Source organism: Amblyomma mixtum, chromosome 5 (genome assembly GCF_055824585.1).
Source record: "Amblyomma mixtum isolate Tamu chromosome 5, ASM5582458v1, whole genome shotgun sequence".
NCBI classification, from domain to species: Eukaryota; Metazoa; Arthropoda; class Arachnida; order Ixodida; family Ixodidae; genus Amblyomma; species Amblyomma mixtum.
The window spans coordinates 78,744,379-78,764,441 of NC_143016.1; the positions used below are offsets into that span (position 1 = coordinate 78,744,379).

Below are 20,063 nucleotides of genomic sequence, written 5' to 3' on the forward strand. Positions count from 1 at the left end.
GCAAGAGAGCCGACGCTCCGGAAGTTGTTTAGTCGCTGTGTTAAAGTGTGGCTTTAACAAAGGGCACCCGGGAAAAATTAGAAACTTATAGACCCGTTATCTGCAAAACATGGCGGATGCAGTCGAGAGGGGGGCAGTGAGGTCGGCGAGCGAGAAAGAGCATTCGTTCCGTTCTCAAGGCCCAAGTCCAAGTTCTCATCAGCGATAAAGGACAAATATTTTCTTTGCGATTGTAGGGAAGCTCGCTATAAGAATATAAATAAAATATTGCGCAATAAAGGAGGCCGAAACCTTCCAAAAACTTTTTTTTCTCTCTTTTGTTCTCTTAAAAAGCTGCCCTCCTAATTCCGCACGTATTCGTAACGTGAGAGTAAACGAACGAAAGATGTGATTAAAAGTCCCCGGAACAGCTTGAGTAACAAACGGCACGGCATATACACTTGAGACTCTGGCACTGAAACCGCACTCAGAGCGGAAGGTGTTACGTTTGGACGTAAAGGAAGTGTTGGGGAGAGTCTTGGGTCCGCACCACACTTCCGTTCTCATTTCGGTGATACACTTTCTTTTCAAAGCTAAGGTGTCTAACCGACCACCGCGTCTGGGCATACCCTCTTGTGTCGTTTTCCCCCACTCACCGCTGGTGGCGCAGAACGATGCAGCCGGGGTTCCTGTGCATCCGGGCCCTCGCGCGAGAGCCACTCGCCGAGAAAGTCGCCGCTTTCCGGGGCGGCGGAACGTTTGTAGACCAGATGGGGCTGCGGGTCGTCGTGGCCCCGCGGAGGCGCCAGCGGCTCCACCAGGTAGTCCTCGCGGTCAGTGCGTACAAAGCCGGCCTGTATTGGGGCAGGGAGAGCGTACAGACTGCAATTACTAATCATCTTCCTCACCGGTGTCGTCGGCGCAAAATCTCAAACACGGGCGGTGCCAGAAAAGCGCAACGCACGCTTCGGCGTTTCAACTCCCCTCACGCTTTACGTGTAGAGGGAGTGAGAGCGGAAACGTCTCCACTATGGCACCAAGTCTAGCGTTAGGATTTTCAGGATAGCTCCAACGCATTTGACCAGACCTTCCTAGTAAGTGCACATGGAGGAGAGCGGGCTGAGATACGCGACAGTGACTGAGTGAGCGTGATTTCAACCGCAGACCACATGCTGTGGGCTCTCATTTCATTTCATTTCATTTTATTACCTAAAGACCCCTCGCGGGGTATTACATAAGGGGTGGGATTAGCAGAAAAGGTACAAGACAAATGCTATTTGTGATCATGAACAAAAAATGTTGTTTAGATTGCTTGCAAATGATGCACTCATCTACTCCAAGCCTTTTTGGCATGGTGTAACATGACGCACCTAGCCTTTATTCCATATCATGTGCAGTGGGACACAGCCAACAACAACTTCAAAGTTCAAATCGCAGTCCAAGTTCAAAAAAGCTTCACATCCATAATAAGAGATGTAAGGGTGGTTCCCGACTGGCAGGTGACCGTAAGCTAGCCAATCACGATAGTTTAAGGGATGATGGCTGACGGCGCCGTCCAACTGTAAACCGATCTTCCTTCGAAACCTTACGAGCGGCACTGTTATCTGACTCCGTGTTCCTTACGGCCCTCCATTTTCATCACGCAGCACAAGGCCATCATCTCAAAGCATGCTAAATATTCTCAGCCTTTTTTTTATTTTTATGATAGATCTGCTACGTTAAGAGCGCGTTTTAAGAGAGTTTCCGAAGACTTCTCTCAGCGCCGGCTGACGTGATCACCCGACCCCACAGCAGCGATGTAGGGGCTTTGTCGCATGCAGACTTTGCCTACGGCAAAGCCCGCTTCTCAGGCGGTAGGGAGCCGACGGCTGCTGGGAAGTTTGCTAGCTGCTATATGTTCGGCAAAACGGAGGAAGGAATGGCTTCGAGATAGGAACTATTCTTTATCCTCGTTCCAACCTGCAGCAAACACAAGAAATATGTTCGTAGTCATGACACGGGCGACACAGCGGTTGCTGTAGAGTACTTGCACCCGTGTATGCCAGTTAACAGGCAATCGGCGTCCGTTGACTAAAGAGAAGGAGAGCATAATTTTTGCGTAGGCCGCCTACGCAGCATGTGGTGGCCTCCAGCGTAAAGTGGCTAAAGTTTTTTCCACTTTTATTCGTAGCCTGAATCGAAAGCCGCGAAGAATGGGAAGTCGCCGAAGAAAAAATGATAAAAACCAATCCGATGACATCAACCAATGAGAATATACTCGACAAAGATAAAATAAACGAACTCTTAGTTCAAGCACACCTAATATACTCCACACAAACACACACACACACACACACTAAATGATAATTTTATGTCGTCAACAAAAAGAAAAATGTATTGCTAGTGCCTTTACATACTGCAGAAATGATGTGGACGCCCAGTGAAGCATTACGAAGAGCATAACTTATATTGCTGTGATTTAAATACAGCCCAACATTGCTGTTGCGATGCGTCACTGACGCGCTGAGGTGGTGTTGTAATTCCATTAGATTGCAGCGTGGTCTTGCGAAACACTGTTCTTGATTTCGCAGGTCGAGTTGCCATCAAACTCGACAGTGTACAAATATGCTGAGAGAACTGTTTCTGCGACATTGAACTTTCCCTTCAATCTCAGTTGAAACCAAGCGCGAATTGAAATCGTTTCTTTTAGCGCTGGTATGTCGCGACACAAAACTGATTAATCCCAGGACGGCAATTTTTCTCTTGACGAATACAACAGCTGAAACTGATTAACGTTAGGAACGGATCAAAGAGACAGGGCTTTGCTCTGATGACAGCTCGTCGTTCAGACACCATTTTGCGCCTTCGTTATCTGCAATAATAAAAAAAAACGACATCCCCACAGCTAACGGTACGTCAAGCGCATGTGTTCAGGAACTAATAACGCCTTGTCTAAAAGTTTGCACAGCGCACAACCCGTATCTCATTACAAAGGGCACACAATTGCGAACAGCGCTTCTCTCCAAGCCGCCATATGTAGCCTTGTTCCGAGCAAATTCGCTCGAGCAAAAGAGACCGAGAGAATCAGGGGAAAACATGAGAGCCCAAACCCAGGTCCGGAAGAAATGATCAAAGTGAGCAACTTTTTCTTTTTCTTTTCACGACAGCGACCGCCGCTTCTAATGACAAGCCTTGGGCGCGTACCGTCTCGTCCTACAAGAATTTCCCCGAGGGAGCAAAGGAACGTTCAACAAATCGAGCTTTCATGCATGGATATCCCAGCACCGCTTGTTGCTGCTGCTGCTGCCCTCCTGCGGCGGCATAGGGCACTCGTGCTGCGGCAGATCCAGAAGGAGCCAGTAGAGAAGATTGAGGAGTGAAAGGAAGAGGGGGGGGGGGGGGGGGGGGGTGGGGGGGTGCGCGCGAACGGCACTGATTGAAACCCATGCGAGCGGAAAGAACCGCCGCACAAGGCGGTGATTATTATGCGCACCAGGGGGCACTTCGTGAAATTACGGGAGCAGCAGGCACTGCGCTGGAGTTGGTTATTATTTTCCCTTTCTATTTCTTTTTCTTCTAGAGACCTACACGCTTTCACGCCGGCTACATGGAGGCGAATGAATGTGGGTTATGGTAGAAGCAGGGTCTGCTCGCAGCATACTCCAAACTGCTCACGTCACGACAGGCATCTCACGATATATAAACGACGCGTTCGGAACCGCCAAGAGTATGGCAGGATATAGAGACGCCTCTGCACTCAACAACAGCACCTTTGCACTTTCCTAAACACACACACAAAAAAAAGACCACTATGGTAGCTGCTGCTTCTCAAGTTCGCCGCGAGGAAAAGCGTTGCAGCGCGTTTCAGCGGAACAAAATTTCACAGCAAAAGATTACGCCCGTATCATCAAATCCTGCGGAGAAGAGTTGGCTACACCTTTCAGAATGGACTAGCACGCAACAAGTAAACACAGATACATAATTACATTGTGTGTTGGCAATGCGATAGCAATGGAAGGTTATGATGCCTTTACCGGAACTGACGTCCACTTCCGATGTGGTGGTGGCGCCTCCCTCCAGCCAATGAACGAATTTTATGACAAAGGGCACATTTCGTTTCCCGGATGAGGCCTTAATGCTAGCGCATCAATAAATTAACGAAATCGTTATGATACAGGTGCATGTCCTAAGCCTAGACTCGCTTTCTGAAAGGAGAAAAAAACAAGAACAGGAAAAACACAAGCGTCTGCCCCCCCCTCCCCACCCCTCATACAGCAGTAATGCTGACGGAGGCGAACGCAGCGCATCTCCGATATGTTCTTTCATTTAGTGACGAAACGTGCTCCCTATAATGTGCATTGTCCACTTACAAACTACTACGTTCTCGACTGACGCACAATACTCCGCAGTTCGCGGCAAGAATTAATTGAGTAAAATCTATTGCACTACGCGCAAATAGCAAGCAATAGTTTGCGCCAGTTCGTGAATATTCATGGCGAGAAAGAGCGCCAACTAGTCGAGACACACAATATAAGGAAGGCAGCACACGTACTACAATCATGGCTGCCCAGCATCACGGCGGTCGAACGTCATCGCGTCGCGTCGCAGCCAGTGGACCGGATTAATCCGATCAACCGCAATAAATAACCCGATTTGGAGGCCTAGAATCCTGCAGGCTGCGAGCAGTTAGCGGTGCGCGGCTTAGCTGAAGCGGAATGCCCGCTCCTGCTTGAACACCTGCACCTCAGTTTGTGCATTCAGTTGCGACCATCCAAACAATATGAAGCCTACGAGGAAACACTGTTGCCACGCGGAGGCCTCCCTACGCCCGCCAGATTTGGGGATGAATAATCTCCATACGACTCCACGGTCACGCACGCAGCTGGGACGCCCGCGAATTTTGAATAATGACCACGGGTCATCGGTCCCAAAAAATGCTCTCAGACCAACGCGCGCCATTGTCCGGAGCAGAGTCACTCGTACCTCTTCGCGAAACAGCTCATGAAGTGACCCCGAGGGCTCAAGCATGAAGGACATATTTAACCACGAAACCACGCGTCACTGCATAGCATAGCGCTGCCCCCCCCCCCCCCCCCCCCCCGGTCACTAACGCTTTGGCCTAGTATATTTTACGACAGATGTTGCGTGCTGTCACCCATAAAATCGCCAATTCGTGCCTTGGTACGGCAAATTAAAAACTGATGCACCATTCTGTCTCCAATGCGCAAAGCGCACGTTTTATGAAATGATATATATATATATATATATATATATATAATATATATATATATATATATATATATATATATATATATATATATATATATATATATATATATATATACTGCGAGCAAGCGCCCAGTCGTTCGTTTAGCCTTCTCCGACTTCAAAGTATGTCCGAATCGTTCCGCCTGAGACGTCTTCCTTACGCTAACAACGCCAAGAGCGCTTGGGTATCTCTCAAAGGCTATCTCCTGGATGTTTTCGGAGAACAAGCGTCGACTCTCCACCTCATGATTGCTCCTATCGAGGCCTCCTTATAATATCAAGCGAGAATCTGAATATCTCCAGCTGCACTTCCGTGAGCAGCCCTTCTTATCGACCCTGTTCGGTCAAGTAATCTTCATCTAAGTTTCGCAATCGTCACGGCTATAGCATGTGACCGCTGTAGCTGGGGTGCACCCGCTAGCAGCGTAGCACAGAACCACCTAGCGTGTGCAGGCTACCGGCGGCATCGACTCTTGAGAGCCGTTACTTTCTCCCCTAACAGTCAGAACAAAGCACCAACGCGATGCCGCATTTCCGGGAAGTCTCTTCTAGGCTTTGCCAAGAGAGATAAATGAACGTCTCACTCAGAAGAAACGAGATATGCACCGGCTGGCTTCCGAGCGCACTCGAGCCAAGCTGGACAAAGCGCGGAGGAATAGAACCGGAACTCACGATAGTGTCGCAATAACCGCGGCAGTCGAACCTTTATTCGCAATGTTCTCGGTTTCCTGGAAGAGTCATCGGTCGCTCCAAAACACGGCTTAACTGAACGAAAAAAAAAAACAAATAAAAAATAGTAAAATGCGTAAACACAGTGAGCAAAAACGCACCGCCCCTTCTCTCTCTCTCTCTCTAAGCTTGATAAGGAGGTGCTGCGTGAAACCATTCTCGAAGCCACTCCGGCCACTCATGATTCGGGTACAGCGTTCTTCGCAAACATAATGCATAGGTCAGCGGGCTTCCCTGCACATACGTGGGTGCATGGGAGATATTTTTTTTTTTAATCATACTGTCAGCTGCTGCCAAGACAGGAGTTGAGATCCTTGAAATAAACAAGAACTAGATGCAGTACATCAGCATCAGAAATACAAAACAATACAACAATACAGATTTATAGGAAAGACAAAATGACATGTGATATGGGTCAAAAACATACCAGTCAAACCAGTCACAAATACTTCATGAGGGCATTTTCAAAAGCCTTTAAATCCGAACATTGAATCACTTCTTTTGGTAATTTGTTCCATTCGTCAATAGTGCGAACCAGAAAAGAGTATTTGAAGGAATCTGTTCTAAAATCCAGAGGTGTGATATGTTTGGAGTGTTTTGTTCTGCTGCCAGAAGCATTCAGTGGTTTGATGTATCGGTCTAGATTGACCTTACAGCTACCTGTCAGCACATGAAAAAAGAATATCAGTCTGTTAAGCTGCATTTTCTGCTTCACAGTTGTCAGCCCGGCCCTGTTTCTAAGTTCAGACACTGATTGGGTTCTAGAGTACGAGTTAAAAATAAATCTTAGAGCTTTGTTTTGTACCCATTCACATTTCAATATGTTTTGTTTAGTATACGGCTCCCAAACATGACTAGCTCCCAAACATATAGGCTCTCACGCAACTTACCAGAGCGCAGCAAAGCAATGGACTCCGCGCTGTCAGCGCCTGTGCTTCCGGGTCCCGTTCCGAACTCTGTTAATGAGTGCGGAAGAACTTGCGCGATATACTCCGCGACGATGCCGCACAGGAGTGGAAAAAAAATAAAACTAAACAAGAAATACAAAGCGCTAAGTGGTTCACAGGCAGCAAGTATGCATGCAGGACCAGACGCGCGTCGTTCACTAAAGGCTCATGAGTGGAAGACCTCTCTCACGGGGGTCGCAACTGCTCTCGACTAGGGCAAACGGAGAAAGGATTGCGACGACGATAACGGTAAAAACGCCGGCAGGTACGGAAGAAAAAAAAAAAGTGAATAGCGGCGGTACTCGGGCGGTCGGCCGGCTGCGTAGTAGTACGACGTTGTTACTCAACGACACGGCTTCCGCGTATGAGCGTCACCCGACCGACCGACCAGCCGGGCGATCGTCGGCACCGATGTCAAAACAACGCGTCCTCTCTCTACGTGAAGAGGGGTCTCGTGCGAGAGGTGCCGACGCGTCGCCGGGGTGCTCTGTTTTCACGGTTAAACGCCGCCCAAGGTCGCTCGGACAACGCCGGCCGCCCTTCGTCGCCGTCGTCTTGTTTTCTCGATAGGGGGCTATCGCTCGATCGCGCGCTCCTTCACCCCTCCCTACCCTTCACCTTCTCACTTCGTGCCCGTTACCCGGAAGCACAACCGGGCCGAACAAAGTGCAAAAGTGCCGACACGTCTCCGCTATAGCGTGATCGCCGAGCTCACGCATGCCGGAGAAAGAGACGACGACGAAACGTTATTGGACGCCATTCATGCATACACTCCTATGCTTTCCTTGGGAGTTTTCTTCCGGACACGGAAATAGGAATGTGTGCTGAGCGATACAAAAATTCATTTAGAATCGACACGGCTCCCTTCATGTTAGAACGTTTCTCCGGACCCATTCCATTTACGCCTCATTCGCTATGGATTCATTCTTTTTTTGAAACCTTTTGTGTTATTCTCTGCCAGGAAACAACTATTGCCAAATTCAATCGCTCATACTTTGCACAAAAATCAAATTGCTATTTACTTCAGTAAGTGGTCTGGTTTGGTTTATGGGGTTTAACGTCCCAAAGCGACTCAGGCTATGAGAGACGCCGTAGTGGAGGGCTCCGGAAATTTCGACCACCTGGGGTTCTTTAACGTGCACTGACATCGCACAGTACACGGGCCTCTAGAATTTCGCCTCCATAGAAATTCGGCCGCCGCGGCCGGGATCGAACCCGCGTCCTTCGGGTCAGCAACCGAGCACCATAACCACTGAGCCATTGCGGCGGGTACTTCAGTAAGTCGTTCTGCTCTGAATTAGATTATTTGTAATCATGTAATTATTATATATAAGGCATTTCTGTGCATTAAGACGTCCCCGTGCGAGTCCTGGCCAATTGACGGTATTATGTATGTGCTATTTTTTTATTTTAGGACCATAACACTCCGATGGGTTGATCAATGCCCACCCACAGCGACATCTCTCAAACACGATGTTCCAATGGGCGAGTGCACTACACCAGCAGTTGGTGCTGCATGTTTCAAGATTCAAAACTTAAGGCCACACTTGAGCTACGCCTGAAGGGAATGACGCGAAAGAGTTAATGGCCCCCTTCAGCGGCTTGGGGTCGTATCACTTCGCCTGGGTTCTGCCTAAATGCCCATATATGCGGAGTTGGTACTTCTCTACACTCATAGCCCGCGGGGTGTCCTCATACCACTCCTGGCGCCGTGGTGCCGTGGTTGAGCGATGCGCCACTGCTCCGGCAGGCGGCTGTTTCAAACTCAGCCACTGGTGGGGCTTGTGAGATCCAGGTTGGTCTTCGCGAGCAACCTCTCGCGACCAATCGTTAATTTAATCCGCCACCTGCCACAGTGGGCAATTTGCTCATAATCCGATGAGCAGGTTCTGATGACATCATAAGGTCACGTACCCTAGCTCAGGTAGACCCCATGCTTTTTCGCTCACAATGCCGACGCCGTATTTTTGGCAGAACGGGACCGTAAGGCGTTAAGAAGGGACGAGCGCATGAGCAAAAACTAGGGGGGGGGGGCCTTAAGCTCTGCCTTTAAGGGTAGGACGTGACAGCGGTTCCTCTTGTTCACGCAGGCACGGACACTGTTTGCTCTTTCACAGACACAATGATTATGTGAAAGACCGCACGAAATACATATAAAGCCCCGCTATAATAAAAAAATATGAACACTCCTGCATGACCTAGCGGTAGTGTCTCTTCCTCGCGTGTGACGCAGCCACTTTGTCGAACAACCCGGATATTTCAGTAACCACTATACTACGGCCACGCCGGCGCCGGATTTTCTACAGAACGGCAGCCTTAATGCTATCCTGTTAAAATGTGAAACAGCAAAGAAGGAAGAAGACGTGTATATACATATATACATAGAAGGAACGGGCGCCGATCAATATAGAATGAAGAGGAAATGAGAACGCAAACGCCAAGAGGTTGTCCTCCTTCCTGCTTTCTTTCATCGCTGCTCCTTTTTTTTTTTTCTTTTTTTGCTCCTCGCTCTCTCCACACACAACACGACAGGAGCCCCCAGCTCAGACTGGCTGGCTGGCTGGCCATCACAATGGGGCACCGAACATTTCTACGTCGTGCATTTCCCGGGCTTCTTTCTTTCGATTCCTCCGCTATAGGCTCTGCGTCTTTCGTCGCGTCGTATGGCTTCTGTTATGTCGGCGAAAATAAGATCACAACCAGTGACCGATTTCCTCGCATGATACTGGGAACAGAGCGTCCGCGAGCCAGTCGTTGCTAAAGGAGATGGAATTCTAGAGCACTTTTAGCGCGGTAGCATTAGGAGGGCTGCGAAGGCAAAAACTGTCCGTCGGCGGCGTCGAAGTCGGCGCCTGTGTGAAGCCTCCACTGGTTAGGTAATGTTTAGGGGGATATTACCTCTCTCCACCTCCCACCAGTCAACCGTCTCCCTCTCCTCCTTTCCACTCGCAAGAGAGGGGAGGTAGATGCCAGAAGAAGAATTACTCGGCAAAAAAAAAGTAAATTACTGAGAAGGAAATGACTCGGACAACAGTAGGCCTATGTCCGAAGAGCTATAATATGTGTGCAAAAATGAGGCTTGGGGGAGCTATTCCTCCTCGCTTTGCTCGGGAAGAGCAAGATGGGTCTCAGAAGCCCCACCGGTATCTGTGTTTGAATCAGCCACCTGCCAGTGATCACCTGCCAGTGATCTCCTGCCAGTGATCACCTGCTAGTGACCACCTGCCAGTGCAGTGGCGCACCGCTTAACCGCTGCACCGGTAGCGGTATGAGGACTGGCCATGATCTAACACTGTGACATATTTTGCGTAGTTGGAATTGGAGTAGATCGGGGAGTGAAAGACAATGAACTCAGAATTGGAATAGAATCATAATTATAATGGAATCAGGACTGGAATAGATTAGCGAGTGAAAGAAATCTGACATTTTTCGAAAGCACTAAAACAACACGGACAAAGAAGGAACAGACAGGGACGAGTAGCGCTCGTTCCTGTCTGTTCTTACTCAGTCCGTTTTGTTTTAACGCTTTCGAAAAATCTCAAACGCGCACCAACTAGCCCGATCCGCCACTATTCTGAAGGCTGCTATCGCACTTTCTTCGCATTAATTCAATTGATCGCCCCTAATTTTTTTTGACGCTGTGACAAGCAATAGTACTCAGAGAGCTCCTTACGGTACTGAAAGTCAACTGTGGAAACGAATGTTGTTTTTTTTTTTCTCTAGCGGCAGCCGCACTTCCGTCAGGGCGAAATGCGAAACGCCCGTTGTACTGTGCGATGTCAGTTAACGTTAAAGAACTCCAAGTGGTTCAGAATAATCCGGAGCCCTCCACTACGGCGCCCTTCACTAATAACCATGCGTCGGACTGGGACTTTTAACCCCACACACCACATTATCCAAACTGTTTGTTTGGCCGTTCTCAACTCTCTTGGAGAGAACAGAGTTTTCTGTCTCAAATTTTACAACCGCTTAGTAGCCACCACGGGCGAATTTTAGGAGGGAAAAGGGGGGGGGGGGGGGGGGAATTCTCAAGCGAGAAATTTCACATATAAATCTATGCTGAACCCCATTTTTTCGACGAATGAAGTCCACAAAAGAAATACATGATTAAAATTATACCCCCCTCTCACAGCTTTTTTTCAAACAACCCACTCCAAGAATGACCAGTAAACCCGCTCCTGAGAGTAGGGCAGTTACTCAGAAAACGGTCGCGGCGTATCACCCAAAGAGCCTATCTGTAGACATCATGCATACAACGACCCAGAAATGGCAGGGCGTGTAAGGAAATTAATTTCACAATGTGTGCCACAGGCGCAAGCTATCTTCGGACACATTCTTGTCAAGTCTACGACTTCTTGTATAAGCGCGCGCAATAGATGCTGCCTCTCAGCAAAACGGCAGTTTTCACGAAAGTTGCTTCAGAGCTTCTTTAACTATACAGTCGACTTAAAGGTTGCGGAGCGGAGAGCCACATCAGTTCCACTGGGTGTTCAAGAGCACCAAAACAAAGGTTTGCTAATATTTTAGTCAGATAAAAAGAAAAGGTAGCGCGGGGTGGGGAGACCCACTTGAGCTAGATAAAGTTAGTTGGAAAGGCTCGCGTTTCCAACTAACAAAAGAACGCGTGTTCGGCTGCGTGAGGGCTCTGTGTGGCAAAATAGGCAGATAAGCTAAACTCTCCAACGCAGCCGAAGAATGCAGGAAACAAGCGCGGACGATAGCGGAGTTGCCCTTGGCGTTTTTGAACCAGGAAGTCGTTGAAGAGCCGCTTTTGCTCATGGCCCTCGAAAGGGTCAACGTTGAGAGCAAGCGCTTCGAAGAAAACAAAACGCCCCTCGGTTATACAAGCACCTTTCATATGTTGTACGTTTACGGATGAGTCGTAAAAGGGGACTCCCGGGACTCCCGTACAAATCCCGGTGCGACAGGAAACAAAGCTTAATGCCGCGCAGACCGGGGCACGCTCGCTTCAAAAGAGTCAAGTGCTGTTCAGGACATTGGCCGAAGAAAGGGCGTAGAGCTGAACCCCGCGTTGTAGCTCTGGTTCCGTAGTACTCCTTGTCTGACCTTTGTCTCGCGTCGCGCAGACCCTTTTGAGATTAGTTCAACACACAGGTCCATCGAGCCGAATCTGCCTTTGTCGGCTGATGCTCTGAAGAGATGCCCCGGTTCTTATGCTGTATAGTCTTACACAAACCTACAGTTCACGGTCCGGGAGCAGAAAGCCATGTAGCAGGATACAGTAACGGCGTGCAGTCTGCGGAAAGGCCTCCGGCCCGTCGCTCGCTACAGAGCTTCGTGCCAACAACGTTAAATGACTAGCTCGTAGTGAAGACCTTCTGTGCCATTTTGCAAGGATTGGCTTCGAACGTCCCCGAGGATTACTGTTTGTTCTTAATTTATTTTGCTGTCCCTCTCACGCTACTGCGCTCAGGTATACGTGCAATTCTCCCGGCGATGCGAAGTGTCAGCATCATTAGTTTTGCGCACAAGCTGCTCACCTTGTTATACAGTTTTATCAAACACGTTAACTCTTGAGCCAGTTGGCGCACGTTTAAATTGAAAAAGTGGGTACCAGCGGAAACAGCAAGACGCGTACACAAGAAGGAGACAAAATAGTTTTGTTTATCTGCCCGTGCACTGTAAATCAACGAATGCAGAAATGTTCGGATTAAGGCTTCACACTACCACTAACCAAAGGCGCTCTTTTTTTTTCCTCAATCAAAACGCATTTTCAGCCGTTGCATGAAAGTAAATGGTGTACAAGTTCACGTCACGCTGAGAATACGGGGCTATATAAGCAACTTGGTACGAGAAGCGACAAGGGCTTTTTTTAAATTCAACTGCACGGTCATGCAGCACGTACCTCGGGATATACGTAGTTCCCGTTATTCCCTCGGTGAATGAACTGCCACAAAGAAGGTTCCTGTATACCGAAGCGCCCGCTTTCCTCTTATAGTAAGAACGCGAATCGTTGCTAACAGTGGGCAAAGCCACCTCCGAGACATCTGCGCATGCGCCGTAGCATACAGGATGCCGCACCATGATAAGACTGCTTGTCTACAACGACTCTGAAATGCTTTAGAAAGTCACCTATACCATATCCCCGTGTACTGTGCGATGTCATTGCACGTTAAAGAACCCCAGATGGTCGAAATTTCCGGAGCCCTTCACTACGGCGTCCCTCATAGCCGGAGTCGCTTTTCCGGAACCCTTCACTACGGTGTCCCTCATAGCCTGAGTCGCTTCGGGACGTTAAACCTCCATAAAACAAACCTATACCATATCACCATACTAGATGCCGCATCATGACCCGACTACTTGTCTACTACGACTCTGAAATGCTTTGGAAAGCCATTTATACTGGTATATCCCCGCTGTGCTTGCGGTGGCAAATCTCACAGCGCAAAAGCCCTCTCGAGCTGGAGCATTGGGGTTCATGAGCAGGAGGAAAGGCGGACCGACACCCACCAAGCCGTTGCACGTGGACAGTGCCAGGGTGCCGTTTCCTCCGCGCAGGGAGCCCGTGTAGAAGCAGCCAGCACCGTCCAGCCGGGTGGTCAGGTTGCGCACGCCGCGTGTCGGGGACAGCCCGTTTCCCGCGCGGCGCTCGAGCACGAATCCCGGCGCCAGCAGGCGGTCGTTGGGCTCCAGGCGCAGCAGCAGCGGCGGCTCGGCGCCCGGCAGCGGCAGGCGCACGTGCAGGCTTTCCAGGCGCGGCTCCCCGGGTCCGTCCGCGGCCGACCTGCGGCGGCGGGCGTGCTCCACGTTGGCCTCGTGGTGCACCGCGTGGCTGACGAAACGGCCGCCCGCGGTGACCCTCTGCGGGTGCACGACGGCCGAGGAGCCCGCGGGCAGGTCATCTGGAACGCCGAGAAGGGGACGCCGTCGGATACATGTACACTACCTGCTCTCAAAAACGACGCTCGTGTCCGCGTGTGCACTCGGGAGAAGAAGTAGCATATACTAGGCGAGCTTCGACTAAAATGCATCGTGCCGCCTCGCAACGGCCTGGCCTGATGTCGACCGTCTTAGCTGCAGGCATGACAGTGTCCTCGTTTCAGTTCGCGCCGTTCGTGAAGTTTAGTCGAAGCTCGCGTGGTATGTGTTGCGGTTGCTACCAACTGCACAAATGCCCAGAAATGTTTTCATAACAAGGAAATCACAAAAAAAGTATTGATTTCTTGGATGCCTAAGCATGAAACCATAAATTGAAGGTTATGCTATGCACTTCCATTCAAGACTTTCACGGTCTTTATCGAGCCGCGCATGCAGACAGCGACGAAATTTATTTTTCTGTGGCTTCAGCATCCCATTTCTGTGGACAACTGCACTCACAGATAGCACGGTATCATTAACACAGCAGTTGCAGACGCCTCGCTTTCTTTTGCTGAAAGGGGCGCCGATCGCGTGCTCAAACCCTGTCCCACATATCTTCCCCGTTTCTCACGTTTCAAATGAAGAACTCTATCCCCCCCCCCCCCCCCCCCCCCCCATTCCATAGACCTAATCTTTGTAATGAGAAAAAGTCTTGAAGGCTAGTTACATCAATAAACTTCAGAACGAAAAGTAAACCCCAGGTGGTCGAAATTTCCGGAGCCCTCCCCTACGGCGTCCCTCATAGCTTGAGTGGCTTTGGGACGTTAAACCCCCATAAAACCTAAAACCAAAGAAAAGAAAAACAGAGGTACGAGTCTGTTGGCACATGACACCACGCTCCAACTTCACAAGCAAGGAAGGTGCTACGGCTGTACTAAGCAGGACATATCCAACAGGACGCTCAGCTGGCGGTGATGGTTTCCGTCCGGTGGTGACAGATAGCGACTAGCGATACGTGCAAGTTTTCTTCAGCTTCATTCCACTACAGCCAGCGTTTTCGTCTATGAGCACGTTGGAACGTACAGGACATGAATTTTTGGTTCCTTGACAAGTAGGCCTGATGAACTCAAAATATATTCGCGCGAAGCTTGACTGAGGCCCGTCGCTGCGGCGAGCGGACAAGACCGCTACCTCTTTGCCCCGCCAGGGTAATCACAACAGTGCAAGAGTTGTCACGTCGTACCAAATAGACCTACTCCAATAAATTTTGCTACTACAACGATAACAAAGCATGGCTTCATGACTGGAACACGTTGTTAATATTATTATTGTTGTTGTTGTTATTGTTTATGTAAGACGCCATCAGCTTCTCTGGTGGCAGCGCTGCAGCTGCAGTAGCCGTGTTCGCCAGTGCCGGCCGACGACTGACAGCAGGCCACGCGGTGTTCGAAGAACAAAGGCGTCAAACAATGCCTGCAGCCGACCCCAGACGGCTCGCACGCAGGAGAGCGCCAAAAGCGCGCGAAGAGGGGGAGAGAGAGCAAGAGAGAGGGGAAAACAAGAAATGCAAGCACGGTTTCATCTGGAGCGCGGATCACGTACGCCACGCGGGCCCAAAACAGAAGCAGCAGCGGCTCCGCGTCACGGCCGATTGCGTCATGGCCCCTGAATGTTTACACTCTAGCGTACGCCCGCGTGCCACGCGAGTTTCCAAACGACTCGCAGCGTCACGTGGAGCGGCCGCGCTATGCGCTCCACCCGAAGCGACAACTCTCGCTCTCTCTTTCTCAGTGCTCTCCGGCAAACTTGAATGGGAGGGAGGGGGAGGGGGGGGGGGGGGGGGGTAGGACGCTTGCTCAGTGCACACTCGAGCCACGGGCGCAACAGACTCTATACGATTCGGGTTGTGTTCGGAATGTAGTCGTACGATTGACTCGCGGGTCAGTAATGAAAGACCACACGCCGACGTAGCTTTAGTCACAGATACGAAAAGGGCCGAGATTAGTGTGAGCACGGCCTCACCAGACGCAGCCTGTCGCAATGAAGTATGATGCGCCAGCTTCTGCTGGCTGATTTCCAACGAACTAATGGAAGCGCGGGTAAAAGCTGTGCGTACGAAAAGTACTTTAGAGGATACTATTCAAGGAGGCGAGAGTTACCAGCACAGAGTCGTTCTCTGTGCACGCAGTAAGTTCTCTGTGTTCTCTGAGAATAACAGGGGCCGTTTCACGGCCCGGGCAACGGGCGCAGATGGTGAGCTTATTTTGGAATAGATTAATGAGGTAAATACAATGCTTCGATATGCTACGTTACAAAGGATGAGCTGACCTAGTGTTCTTCTCTTAGATGCAATGATGACAGGGTTAATAGAAGACACATGGGAGAGGCATTTTCCCTGCAGTGGGTTCAGTTAGGCTGATGATGATGATGCAGCGCGAAGACAAATACAAAAATAGTCGTCGGGTGGTCGTTGCCCAAAGACGTAAGTGCATATCAAGTGGACTAACCGTGGTTCGCGAAACTAAATGCGGGGCGAGCCTTATTCCCAGTTCCACAAATCCCACACCTGTAAATATCCGGCGATGTCCCAAAGGGCTTTCTATAGAAAATGCACAAAGCCAACGCAAATTCCTGCAGACCGCGCGGCGGGCGTGCCTCGGCAACCGGTCTCGCGAGTGCTCAAACACTGACGTCATCATAGAATGGATTCCCCGACGCCGAATTCTTTTTGCCTCCCCATAACAGCGGTACCAGATGCTATGCATGAAGTAGAATGATTCATGTTTTTTTTTCCTATGCCAAGGAGGCATGATGAGGGTAATAGGGGGAGGGGGCAGAATTGGTGAAACATGGAAAAGGAAATACAGAGGGAGTGACAAGACTTATGCCCGGTCGACTACCCGAAACTGAAGCACGTGGTTAAATGGACGAAATTATAGAAAGGAGAGGGATGGGAGCCTTTATAAAAATGCTCTATAGAGAGTCTATAGACTTCTTATTGACTCTGTTGACTTCCTATAGATATTGCTTTTTGTGTACTCATAGTCTATAGACAAATGTCGACCAAACGTGTATGGCCATAAATCTATAGATTGTCTATAGACTGCCTATGGCATTTGTATTGCCTATAGACTGTTTTTTAGGATTTGTCTATAGACAATCCATAGACTTCATAGACAGAAGTCTATAGACACTCCACAGACTCTCTAAAACTTTTTTTGTAAGAGAGCACGCACACAAACGGCACATACGCATCGACGCACAGGGGGAGGAGTGCGCTGAGTAGGTGTAATGCCGACCACGCTAACACGCAGCGCGCGATTGCGCCTACTCGACCTCCGGGGCCTGTCAACAAAGCGCGGGAAAGAGAAGCGCCCTTCCCTCCTCCTCCCCACCCTCCACCTCAAAACTTTCTCCTCCGCTACGCCGCAGAGCGAGTAGTTGTTGATCGGTGTCCCGCCCTACATGCGCTGTCCCAGGGGGCAGTGGCCGCGCACGTTTTGCGCCTCTCGAGCGCGAGAGAAAGTTGTTAGAGTTTTAGCATACCGTTACCATGTACCGCTATTGCCAACTTCTAACAGCGCATGCGCAGACGGTGTAGGCCGACCATGAGCGCCCGCAGCAAGCCCGTAGAAGCCATCTGAGCATGTGCTGTAGGCGGGAAGGGGGCGGTAGGGGTCTATGATAACGCTTCGCTAAACCTCTCTATTGCCCCTAGTTCACGTTCGCACCAATGGCTATAGAACAAAATCACGCCGCGCCAACTCGAGACGCAAGAGGGATGTCGGTCTGCACACGCTGTGAAGGAGACGGGGTAAACAGTGGCGCGAAGCCAGCGACAGAGCGACAGAAATGAAACGCAAAACTTCGCTGAATTTCACGTTCTGAAGTGACACTGATTAAGGTCACAAGAGCAGCTCTGCTTGTCCGCGCGTGTAGCGAGCGAGCCGTCAGCGTAACGGTAACTGACGCCCTCCCCCCCTATTGTTCACTTCATGTCAGGTTAATAGACCGGCGACATATACCGGAGATAGTAACCCGTTCGATCTCCGCTATCGTATTAAAGCTATTGTTTGCGTTCTTTCTGTAAATTCCACATTAAAAATTTTACTGCTTTTGTACTGCATGCGCAATGAAATGCATGTTGTTGCTCACTGATGGCTGCATAACTCACACAGCACCTTTGTTGAACGGATGATATGATGCACTAGACGTGTCTCCTGTGTTGCTGGTTCTTTGCTTTATTAAAGCTTTAAATAAGCAAACAAACAAGAAACCGGAACTCGTTGCGCGAATGAAACTGAATCAACACGCCGGAAGGTCCCCAGAGGCAGGAAAAAAATACTGTTTACTTCATACTGATCTTAATAATCAGTCAGAATAATTAATTAGCCTTGAAACCTCCGGATAAAGGAGAAAAGTTTAATTTGGAGTTGTAAGCCGCCGCAGTGGCTCAGTGGTTAAGGTGCTCGGCTGCTTACGTAAGCGACGCGGATGCGGGGGACATTTCGATGGCGGCGAAATGCTCGAGGCTCGTGTACTGCGCGATGTCAGCGCACGATAAAGAACCGCATACGGTCGAAATTATCCGGAGCCCTCCACTGCGGCGTCCCTCCCAGCCTCAGTCGATTTAGGACGTTAAACCCCATAAATAATCATTTAGAGTTGTAGAGCGTGAAAGGAAACCACTGACAGCATAGTTTTTATAAATGGAAGGCAAGTGTGGCTAGTGCGGGCTCATGCATTCTTGACGCCTCAATAGTGCGTACACGACGAAGGAAAAAGAAACATATGACTCACGACTGACGCACATTGAAAAGGACGCGTGAGATAAGAAGGCTTCCACATATGCGTCGACTACGCGCTGCTCGGGTCTCAAGAACGGATGGCGTTTATAAATATAGGCTGTTGTGAGCATTTCTTTAACGTTCTGAAGGAAGCGCGCGATACACAGCGGAGCACATGATTTCGGCCGCCCGCCCGCGCTGATAGCGACTGCAACTGCGCGCACTTGGCGCTACCACGTAAACGGCAAGTGCGGGAGCGCTGCGATGCGGGGGTCGTTGAAAACAGGCGCTTTTGCAGCGGACGCTTCAGATTTCGCGCGCTTTGGTCAGATGGTAACAAAATACGTATTCAGTGAAAATACCGATAAGATATGAGCTTATCTTTGTAGCAGAGCCGAGCAAGTCTGACGTCACTCGCTGCAGCATAATCTGCGCATGACTGAGTACGTCAGCGCACTGTATATATATATATATATATATATATATATATATGCCATCTTATCGGGAATAAACGTTGTTCATCACCCGATGCCGGCCCGTACACATGGTGGCAGCGGTGCCCATTCACTATGTCCGCCCCGTCGACACTGCTCCCAGCCCCGAAACCACTGGATACCTCGGGCGACGCATGGACTGCTTGGAAAACATGGAAAAGTGAGTTCATGCTGTTTTCCACGGCCACCCAGTTAAGCAAACAGCCTAAAGAAGTGCAAGCAGCGACGTTACTTGTAACGATTGGAGAAGACGGCAGGAAAACTTATAGCACTTTCAAATTCGACGGGGAAAAGGACAAGAACGACGTCGACATTTTGCTTGAAAAGTTTGAGGAATTCTACACACCATCGACGAATCTGACATTCCATGAGTTCCGCTTCGGATCAAGAGACCAAAAACAAGGGGAACCTTTTAACGACTGGCTGACAGACCTAAAGCTACTAGCAAAAAACTGCGAGTTCGGAGACTTGGAAGACCGCTTGCTCCGCAGCCGGATTATCCTGGGAGTTCAAGACAAAGGCTTACAGCAAAAGCTTATTGCCGAAAACCCGTCGTATGAGAAGACAGTTACAATATGCCGAGCCCACGAACAAGGAAAGGAGCAGTTTAAGGAAATCAGGGACGGCACCGAAACAGCAGGCGACGCAGTAGTCCATGCGGTCGGGCCGCGAAAACGGCCTTGTAGTCGTTGTGGTTATCTAACTCACCGTGGCGTGATGTGCCCGGCTCAAGGGAAGGTGTGCACGAATTGCGGTGGGCGTAATCACTTCGCTCAAGCATGCAAAGCACTGGCGCCCCGTCAGGACAGAGGTTCGAAAAAAGAAGTGCGCCAACTGCAAGACGACGATGACAGTGATTTCATTTTGCAAACTTTGACCGTCGGTGCCCTAGCCTCAGACCACTGGAGCGCGACAGTTTACATCGAAGGACGCCCATACACGTGCAAGCTGGACACAGGAGCTAACTGCTGTGTAATTTCAAGCAAGGATGTCGACAAACTGCCGAGCAAACCGCACCAAGAGTGTCGCGTAACGTTAACAGCGTTCTTCGGCCATAAAAC

At 49.8% G+C, this 20,063-nt stretch overlaps 1 protein-coding gene across 1 annotated transcript in view; it reads right to left on the reverse strand.

Moving 5' to 3' along the window:
* Positions 1–20,063, reverse strand: part of LOC149342741 (A disintegrin and metalloproteinase with thrombospondin motifs 7-like) — a 120,771-nt gene that overhangs the window by 54,139 nt on the left and 46,569 nt on the right. The window contains exon 2 of the mRNA XM_089545214.1: positions 13,374–13,765. Coding sequence (XP_089401340.1) covers positions 13,374–13,765 — 392 coding nt within the window. The remainder of the gene's footprint in view (positions 1–13,373; positions 13,766–20,063) is intronic.